The following is a 10,476-nucleotide window of genomic DNA, read 5'->3' on the forward strand; positions in this document are numbered from 1 at the left end:
TGTAGATGTTCTTTCAAATTAAACCACACAAAAACATACTTAAAAGTCAATGAAATTAAATTGTTCTTATTTTAAGTTTCTTTTTCCTTCCAAAGGATGCATGTTAATAAATAACATTTTTTTCCTTTTTGCTCCAAAAGTTACCTAAATTAATGTATAAGGACAAATAACGTTAAAGGTACCCCTCCAGTGTTATGGGTGTTTTCAACTTTGGCACACCCCTTAATAAATCACTCACTGCTAAAAGTAAGAAGTGTTTTTCCTAAAATATTCTTAATTAAATAATAAAAATTTAATATGGGTTCTTAATTATGTAAAAATTCACTTATTTAAATAAGGATAAAATAACTATCATTTACTTTGAATTAAATATAAAAATTAAAACACCACATACCCCCAAGTAAATTTATACTTGAGTAGATGAAAAATAAGACTGTAGCAAATTTTTGAAGGATTAAAATTATTTTTAAGCTTTTAAATTTAGTTCTAAAATTATCGTTATAAAAAATATGTTATATTTATATCAAGAATGCTTTACGAATAGAAAATTTAAGTCTTTGTCGGATTGCCTCTACGATCAAACAATTTAAAAGAAGGCCTTAATAGATTGTGGTTCTGATTGCATGTCATTTCTTACCTTGTAAAATTTGTGGTTAAGTCTTATAGAAAGACATTTAAAAATCTTTTTTGGTGACTATGTAAAGATAAATGAAGTAATAAGATGGAAAGCAATTGAAGTAATAAGATGGAAAGCAAGGGTAATAAATAACCTGTAATAGTAGAATTGAACGTGGAACCCACTATGGAAAAAGAAGAATCTTTAAAAGTTACCCAATACAGCAAATTTGAGTAGGGGTGTTCATGGTTCGGTTTGGGTCGGTTATTGGTCAAAATCATAACCAAACCAATTTAGTCGGTTTTTAAATGTTTAAAACCATAACCAAACCAAGTAAAATAATAACCACCGGTTTGGTTATTGTCGGTTTGGTTCGGTTTGGTTCGGTTTTTCGGTTTATGACTAGCCGCGACAATTCAAATATTCTATCTCTACATTCTTCAAATTTCTTATGAAGCTCTTTTTTCCTCACTGCCCACAAGCTGATGGCAACTCAGGTGAACCAAACTTGCAAAGCAGTTTAGATTCAAAAGAACAAGTCAAACAGAGGTTCTAAAATACAAACAACTTTATCCATAAAAATGAAAAAATTACATATTTAAACTAAACTAACTAGAGAATCCATAATATAATCAAAAGTACTTCTACCATCTTCCTTAGCTTAAGCTCCAAACTAATCAATGCTCAAAACAGTGCCCAGAGAATCTGCAAAAAAAATCACGATATTAGGCATTAAATGCCTAAAAACATAAAGGTATAGCAGCTTAGCCAACAAATATAGCAGCAACTTTGCCCCAAAACTTAAAGTGTAACAGCAGCACCACAATTTCCTTAATTTGCCTCACACAAAACAGTTGTTAATTCCATTATTGATTTTAAGAATCCAAATCAGCAATCAACAATTCAAATGATAACTACATACTTTGCGTTGGGTGTTTACTGTTTGATTGCTTTACTAGTAGTTACTATATTGATTCAAGAATCGCATTTCCAAGAATCATCTGTATAGGAAAGGAAGCAGGGTCAGATCCAGAATTTAGATTTAATGAGTTCAATCTTTTAATTTTCGCCGTTGAATCCATTGCGCATTTGAGTTGAACCAACCAGTAAATAAGGCTGCATCTGCCTCTGATAAAGGAAGGCATCAGTTCGTAAACAAAGTACATTATTTTGTACTAGTATTACTAGCACTAGCTTTGAATGTTTTCAAGTGCCAAAAGGTTATCTTATGACTGCTTTATTGACATTACACCTTTTTGGTGGAACTGGTCCTTTCAAGAGTTAAGAATATAGTTATAAGAAAAGGTGTTGACAGACAGATTTAGAAGTCTCCTTTTGATTCTAAAGTAAAGAAAGATGACATATTGGAAGGCAATCAAGCATAAGGCTGATCCATGTTATAAAGTTGCTAATTAAGACTCCACACAAACAATACACTTTATAAAAGCAGTGTATTTTTAACAATTCAAATGATAAGACTCCACACAAACAATACACTTTATAAGACTCACAGTTTCCTTAATTTGCATCGTCAAGACGTCAACATGAAATTTTTAAATATAAAAGCAGCACAAAACTTAACTTCCACACAAACAATACACTTTATAACTAACCTTTCAGTAGTGCGTTGGAGATTGAGATTTCAGCTTATCTGTTTTTAAAAGATGCTACATGTGCTGCATGGTTCAGTTTTTGCTTTTAGTAATATTTTGAGCAGACTTCATTGTTTAAAAAAAAAAGACTAGTAACATCAAACTCAGAGAATATCCAGCAATACAAGTCCATTCATGAATGATAAATCCCAATATTATAAGACGCAAAAATGGACCAAACAAGGTTTAAACCAATCACATTTTTCTGCATGTTTTAAGCATGATGACAATTAGGAGTTTGACAGTCTTGTACTTGAGGTAAAAATTCAAAATAGAAAAGGAAACAACTTCGAATTTTGACAGTCTGTTTCGAATTTTTACCAACTGCTGAAACTGTGGCAGCAGCATAGTTCAGCAGTAGCTCAGTTTCCAGCAGCAGCAGTAAGTGAAACAAATATTCATATAGTTAATTATGTAAAATTACCTTTTTCAGCGATCTCAAGATTTTGAATTTCTTCTAAAAGGTCTTCAAGCTTGCATTCTTTAGAAGTTGACCGCAACCATTGTTGACAACAAACAAGAGCTTCAGCTGTCTTTGTCGATAGAGAACTTCGATAACAATCAAGTATCCGACCACCGGTGCTAAAAGCTGATTCCGAGGCAACAGTAGATGTAGGAATAGCAAGCACATCTCTTGCAATCCTAGAGACAATAGGATATCTGTCAGATGAAGATTTCCACCAAGTCAAGATATTGAAATCCTTAACCTTCTCCAGATCATCCATCAAATAATTTTCAAGATCAGACTTATTATCAACATCATTCTCATCTTCAAGAAATTTCTCCCATTGCGATTGCCACACATCAGAACTATTTATTGCACCAATTTGACTCATCACACTAGTTTGATCTCCAATATTTTCACTAGAAGGCCCAGAAATAGAATTCTTATAATGATTATACAAGCGAGTTAAAGTGTTCACCACTTTAGTAGACTTTCCATTTCCCTCCAAAGGATCATAAAAATTGTTAAAAAGGAACTTCACATACTTCATTTTATAGCGAGGATCCAACACAACGGCAACAAATAACAACATGTTCATATCCTCAAAATCACCCCAATATTTATCAAACTTAATTTTCATCTTCCTAGCCATATCAGTCAAAATTGAATCGCTACAATTTGAATACTGGACAATTATGCTTTGAAGATTAAAAAGCTCATGGAAGAAACAATTTGAAGTAACATGCAAAGTACTCGAAAACTTCAAAGTGGTTTTATAGAAAATCTCAAGAAATTTGAGAAAGACTTTCACATTCTTCCAATCTTCCGAAGATGGATGCACTGTTGTTCCACTCAATTCAAGACAATAGTTAAAGTACTTATGATCATCAATATACATTCTTGAAAAGGCTTTTTCAAATTGTACAGCTGTATTTAACATCAAGTATGTAGAGTTCCACCTCGTCTCAACATCCAAACTCAAAAGGCCATGGGTGTCTAGTTTTACCTTCTCAACATATGACTTAAAGGAAGCAGTTCTTGCAGGAGAAGACTTAACATATTTCACAGCACGCCTTACCCGAGAAATGGACTCATTTTGTTCACTCAATCCTTCTTTTACAATCAAATTCAAGATATGAGCATTACACCGAACGTGTAAAAAATCATTTCCCAATATGACACCATTCCAATCATTAATTCTCCCTTTCAAGTACCTGATTGCAGCATCATTAGCTGATGCATTATCTAGTGTTACCGTGAATATGTTCTCGATCTCCCAATCTAACAAACAAGCTTCAATTCCTTTTGCAATTGTCTCACCCTTATGATCTGGAGTTTGAAAAAAGTTAAGAATTTTTTTTTGCAAATTCCACTGATCATCAATCCAGTGAGCAGTAATGACCATATAAGTCAAATTTTGGATTGACGTCCATGTGTCGCTAGTAAGACAAACACGTTGATCTTTAACAAGCCTTTTAAGCTTTTGTTTCTCTTCTTCATAAATTTTTAAACATTGTCTAGCAACAGTAATGCGAGAAGGTAACTCAAAATTAGGCAAAACAACCGCCATTAGCCTCTTAAAGCCTTCCCCCTCAACGACTTTAAACGGTTGTTCATCTATTATAACAAACTCGGCAATGGCCCTTCTAACTTCGACAACATTATAAACAACCTTTTCCAAACCTCCTTGTCCCCCTCCTTTAATAGGTTTAATATTGAGTGTTGTCTGCTTCCTATCAATAGTCTTAAAAGGGTATTTCTCACATTTGTTAAGCAAATGTCCCCAAAGATTAGAAGTCCCATAATTAGAAGGGCAAGCGAAGTCTTTGGGGCAGTACTTGCATTTTGCCCTCAATTCCCCCATTTTATTAGTAAACTGTGTGTAATGATCCCAAATTTCAGATGTTTTTCTACCATTATCCCTAGGGCTAGGGTCTCGACTACAAGGAGTAGTTCTTTTCTTTTTTTTAGGTGGTTTGCACGGAAGAAGTATTAGGAGCATTACTAGTTACAGCAGATGTTGGTGTTACTGAACTATCTTTAGGAACCTCCAAATGTTCAACCTCCAAATCTTCAACCTCCAAATGTTCAACCTCCAAATCTTCAACCTCAAAATCTTCAACCTCTGCCCTTTTCATCTGAAAAATATTAGAAGTTTAGGACCTATTCGGACAAGAAAAAATAACAACAACAACAAGCCCAGTATAATATAAAGGTAAAAATTCGAAACAGAAAAGGAAACAAATTAAAATCAAGTAGCTAACAAAGGAAACAACTTGAAATCAACTTAAACATTCAAAACCGAAAAGGAAATAACTTAAAATCAACTTAAAAATTCGAAACAAAAAAGGAAACAACTTAAAATCAACTTAAAATTTGAAACAAATTCTTACAAACCTTCTCAAAATTTGCCAGCCTTGTTCTTGAAGAGTTGAGGTTGCTCTTGAGCCTTTACTGTGAGTCTATGACCGTGACTATGTAAGAAACATGGGCCTCTGCTTGTCTTGTTCTTAGGTTGGAACAGAAATCCGAATTCAGAAATCAGAAATGTGAAATGAAAAGAGATTGTAGGGTTTTTACATTTTATCCTTACAGTTAAAGGGCTGTTCAGTGTTCACAGGTTAAGACTTGGGCTCGGATTGTTGGGCTTGGGCATATTGTTTTAAAACATGGGCTTTAAAAATATGTAGACTAAAACTAAATTAATAATTAAAAGGTATACAATATTATTAATTAATTATAAAAAACTAATATTATACATATAAATAATTATAAATTTTTATGTATATAATTATTGGTTCGGTTCGGTTATTTATTCGGTTATTTTTTACTATAACCATAACCAAACCAAATATTATCGGTTTTTCAAATTTAAAACCAAACCAAACCAAACCAAATCAAATGTCGGTTTTTTTATTCGGTTTGGTTAAATTTTCGGTTTGGTTTTGGTTTTAACCAAAACTGTGAACAGCCCTAAATTTGAGAACGCGACTTTTGTAGTAAAAAAAAAAAATTGAACCAAAATAGTGTTAAAAAAAATAAAAGTAGGTTTCATGCATGAATTTTGTGCGTGAAAGGACCAAACGAATTTCGTGCGTAAAACCTACTTTTTTTTTTAATGTTTTTTTGATTCAACTTTTTTTTTTTACTACAAAAGTCGCGATCTCGAGCAAATTTAAAAGTCAGCGGTAGTGGTGTTCAGAAAATGAATTGAGAGTAGCCCAAGTAAAAGCCAAATTATAGCCGCGTGTAAGAATTGAAATTCCCATACAGTCCCTGTGAGGACTACAACTTTTTGCAATCTTGTTATATATAATACTTCATCCGTCTCAAAAAGATTATCTTCCTTTCTTTTTTAGTCTGTTTAAAAAAGATTGACACCTTTTTTTATTTAAAAATAATTTAACTTTATGAGATGATTTACGGCCACACAAATATCTTCAACTTATTTTGACCCACACATTTCAAAATTCTTTCTTTATTTCTTAAATTTTATGTCAAGTCAAACTAAAATAATTTTTTTGAAAGGGAGGGAGTGGTAAAATTGAGATGGAGGGTGTATTATTTTTGAAATAGATTAAAAAGAAAAGTAAATCAAACCCATCAAAAATAAGGAATAAACAATTAAGACAAACACATTGAAAATAAGGGATAAAAACACATTGAAAATAAGGGATTACATCGATTTACAACCTTAAAATTTATTTCATTTCTTTTTTAAGTCAAGTACCACTAGCTTATAGACAAAACCCTGTAAATTATTCATCCCCTGTTATCTTTATACAGTATAGAGTAAACACGAGCAAAGAAACAGAGAAATGGAAAAGCAACAATACTGCAAGGCTTAATACCTAGATGAACCCTTAAACTTGGCATGTTTTGTAAGATAGACATATAAACTTATAAGGTGACCAGATAGACACTTAAACTTACTCAAAGTGTATTTTTCAAGTTTTTCAGTTGTTTTGAAAACAAAAACTATATTTTTCAAACACTCACAATTTTCATGGCCAAACAAGCCCTAAATATATCACAAAATATTTTTTTTAAAATGCAAAAATAAGGCAAACGCATATACATGAGACTATAAATGTGCACTAAACCAATAAATACTCGCTAATCGCAATTTTGCAGCTTTCAATTAACTCGGATTTTTTTTTTACACTTGAATAATTAAAAAACAATAACTTTAACCAATAAAAATCCTTAAAAAAAGAAATTTGAAATTAAGAAATTTCTTTTTTTTAAGGATTTTCTTCTCGGCTTTACAGTTTTCTTAATTTGAAATTTCTTTTACACTTGAAATACTGAACTTAGAAATTTCTTAATTTGAAATTTCTTTTTTAAGGATTTTTATTGGTTAAAGTTATTGTTTTTTAATTATTCAAGTGTAAAAAAAAATCCGAGTTAATTGAAACCTGCAAAATTGCGATTAGCGAGTATTTATTGGTTTAGTGCACATTTATAGTCTCATGTATATGCATTTGCCTTATTTTTGCATTTTAAAAAAAATATTTTGTGATATATTTAGGGCTTGTTTGGCCATGAAAATTGTGAGTGTTTGAAAAATATAGTTTTTGTTTTCAAAACAACTGAAAAACTTGAAAAATACACTTTGAGTAAGTTTAAGTGTCTATCTGGTTACCTTATAAGTTTATATGCCTATCTTACAAAACATGCCAAGTTTAAGGGTTATCTGCAATAATAGTGAAACGACTACTTAAGTGCATGATCTAACATATACATATACATGCATCTCTCTAAAATTCGTTTTTCTCATAAAAGCATTCTGATGATGGATTTGGCCACGTTAGAGAGGTCCATTAAATCTCTATTCTTCTTCGAAAGTGGCGAATTCAATCCATTCTCCTTAAAACTATACTCACAAATTTCAGCCTCTACTGCAGTATCCTCCATCCCCATCTCAGCAAACTTAGGTACCCCTTTCTTCAAGCCGTCAATAGCTGCAGGCACATCAGCTTTGATAACTGCATAGTAAAACATTGAACATTCATTAAGAGGGATTTTCCATTTGGGGTTAGTTTTTTCCAGTTCTTTTATACTTTCCATAATCTCGACTGTCTTTTTCTTCACGGCATCGACCATGACAAGACCAAGAACAGTGATATCGGCGCCGGAGCTTCGTGGATCGGATTGGAGAGTGGAGATACAGAGTTGGTAATTTGGAGTGTTCTTACATGTGTTGTGAATAAGGGTGGTGTTATCTTTGTTGGTGAACATGGAGATTAACATCATCATGGGAAAGAAAATCTTCATTTTCTAGAAGAGAATAGAGTTGGAGGAGAATAGTAAAGATGGCTAATAGGGAAAGGTGTTTGATATTTTTCAGGTCACTACTCACTATAGAAAGGCACAAAGTTGAAGTTTATTTGTTTCCTTATATATAGACCAAAAAAGCATGACTCGTATTAATAATCTTTTGTTCTAATAGATGTTCCTTGCTAGGGGCGGGCGTTCGGGTCATCGGATTGGATATGAAATTTTCGATTTGGATATTCGGTTTTCGGGTTGAACAAATTACAATCCAAATCCAATCAAAAAAGTTCAGATTGGATTGGATATTTTAAGTTCGGTTTCGGATTTTTCGGTTTGGATATTTCGGATTTTTTGATTTGACTCTTGAGACTTAAGGCAAACTTATTAGGAACGAAATTGATGTGTTAGTTCCACAGAGGTAAATCTAAATCTTAATTGCTCAGTAAAAAAAAGTCTTCCAGTTCAAATTAGGATTAACAAATCCAAGTCATCTCCAACATAGTAAATCCATACCAAATAAAAGCATTCTGAAAAAGTGAAAATGAACAAAATAAAATTTAAGTAGTCATCTGGAAAAATAACAAAGAATTATGTTGTGGGTGACACTAATGTGAGACTTTTAAGACTTGAGAAGTAAGAAAACCCTATATTAAATTTGATTTAGTGGAGAATTGTATATTGGACTTAATATTTTAATGGGTAGGACCTTATGTACTAATCTATTGGACCTTTAGAAACTAGATTTATTAGTACTGGGCACATATAATATAGATAGGGCTAGATATAAGGTATAAAAATTTTGAATTTTCGGATATCAAAAAATTTGTAGTACTAAATCCATATCCAATTCGAAATCCATAAATTTTAAAAATAAAATCCGAAGTCCAATCCATAATTCAAATATCCAAACCAAATATTTAAAAAGTTTGAATTTCGGGTTGGCCTAAAGTGTGCCCACCCCTATTCCTTACGGAGGAAAATATTTTCTCAAAAATATTTTTTAATTTTTTCATGTTCGGTTGGTTAAAATTTTTGAAAAATATATTTTATTTAGGAAAAAAGGTTCTTAAAAAATGAGAAAAATGACTTTTTCAAATAAGAAGTAGTGAAACATGTCTACAAGTGTCATTCCACATTGATTGTCTCCAATCCACCCTCAAACTCACCTCATCTTCAACCCCACCCCCACTCCCACCCCTAAAGTATTTGTCTAGATTATATACAATATTTTTAGAATAATATTTTTTGCTACGTACTGAACATAAGAAAATAAATAAGAAATCCATTTATTGATCTAAAAAACATTTCTTTCCTGACGAACACGCCACTAGCCACCCCTGTATAAAACGTATTCAGTTTTTAAGAAATACATATACTGTAGCCTAATTTTAAAGGGAAAAAAAAAAACTAGCTAGTGCACAAATCACAATAACGGGGAAGAGATTATGGTTTATTAAATATAGATGTTATAATTTGGTCCTCGAGGATGAATCCCTTAAGGAGAAATGAATGGGTAGAATATTTTTCCAAGACTACTACTCCCTCCGTCCTAATTTATGTGGCATCATTTGATTTGATACGGAGTTTAAGAAAGAAATGAAAACTTTTAAAATGTGTGGTCCAAAACAAGCCTTATATAAATGTGTGACTATAAATCATCTCATAAAGTAAATTGTTTCTAACTATAGAAATGTGACATTCTTTTTTGAGTCGGACCAAAAAAGAAATGGTGCCACATAAACTGAGAGAGAACTTTATTATTAGACAATTCAAACTTTGATAGCTGAATTGGTCTTATACTCCTATCGTTGATTTATCTCAATTCTATCTGATCTCCAAAGTTATTAAAAAAAAAAAACCTAATCTAAGACTTCTCTCAAGCAAAAACGTTTAAGGAAAGGGCATAAATTAAAGTGAAGGTTGATTAGTTGTCGACTTGTTAATAATTATATATTAATGACATAGTTTCAAACGCTGTACTCACTCCGTCCCACGAGAGTATGAGCCTGTTTGGATTGACTTATAAGTTGCCTATAAGTTGTTTTCAGTTTTTTTGAGTGTTTGACTGGCCAGCTTAAAATCATTTTGTGCTTAAAATAAGCCCAAAAAATTAATTGGGCTCATTTAACTTAGCTTGTCTAAAGCAACTTATAAGCTGAAAACAGCTTATAAGCTGCTTTTTTTAAGCTCATCCAAGCAGGCTCTATGTCATGTTTTGATTCTCGAAAGTTAGTTTGACTAATATTCAGAGTTAAATCTAATTAGATTAATTTAATATTTCAAACTAAAATTTATATATTTAGAAACTATTGGAAAAGTACTAGAAGTTATAATTTTTCTCATATTAATATGGTTAAAAAATATATTTTAAAATATTGGTTAAAGTTTATATAGTTTAATTTTCGAGAAGCGAAATAGTACTAATATTTTGGGACAAAAGGGAGTACAATTTTTATGGAGAATTTGATTCAGCAATAACAAATGAG

The 10,476-nt window shown here is 31.8% G+C and overlaps 1 protein-coding gene across 1 annotated transcript; it reads right to left on the minus strand.

The window, feature by feature from the left end:
- Positions 1-6,351: 6,351 nt before the first annotated feature.
- LOC132626740 (cell wall / vacuolar inhibitor of fructosidase 1-like) lies at positions 6,352-8,105 on the minus strand. The gene has a single exon (XM_060341718.1). The coding sequence runs from the start codon at positions 7,988-7,990 to the stop codon at positions 7,490-7,492; it is 501 nt and encodes a 166-aa protein (XP_060197701.1). The 5' UTR covers positions 7,991-8,105; the 3' UTR covers positions 6,352-7,489.
- Between the last annotated feature and the right edge of the window lie 2,371 nt (positions 8,106-10,476).

The sequence above is a fragment of the Lycium barbarum genome, chromosome 2 (genome assembly GCF_019175385.1).
Source record: "Lycium barbarum isolate Lr01 chromosome 2, ASM1917538v2, whole genome shotgun sequence".
NCBI lineage: Eukaryota > Viridiplantae > Streptophyta > Magnoliopsida > Solanales > Solanaceae > Lycium > Lycium barbarum.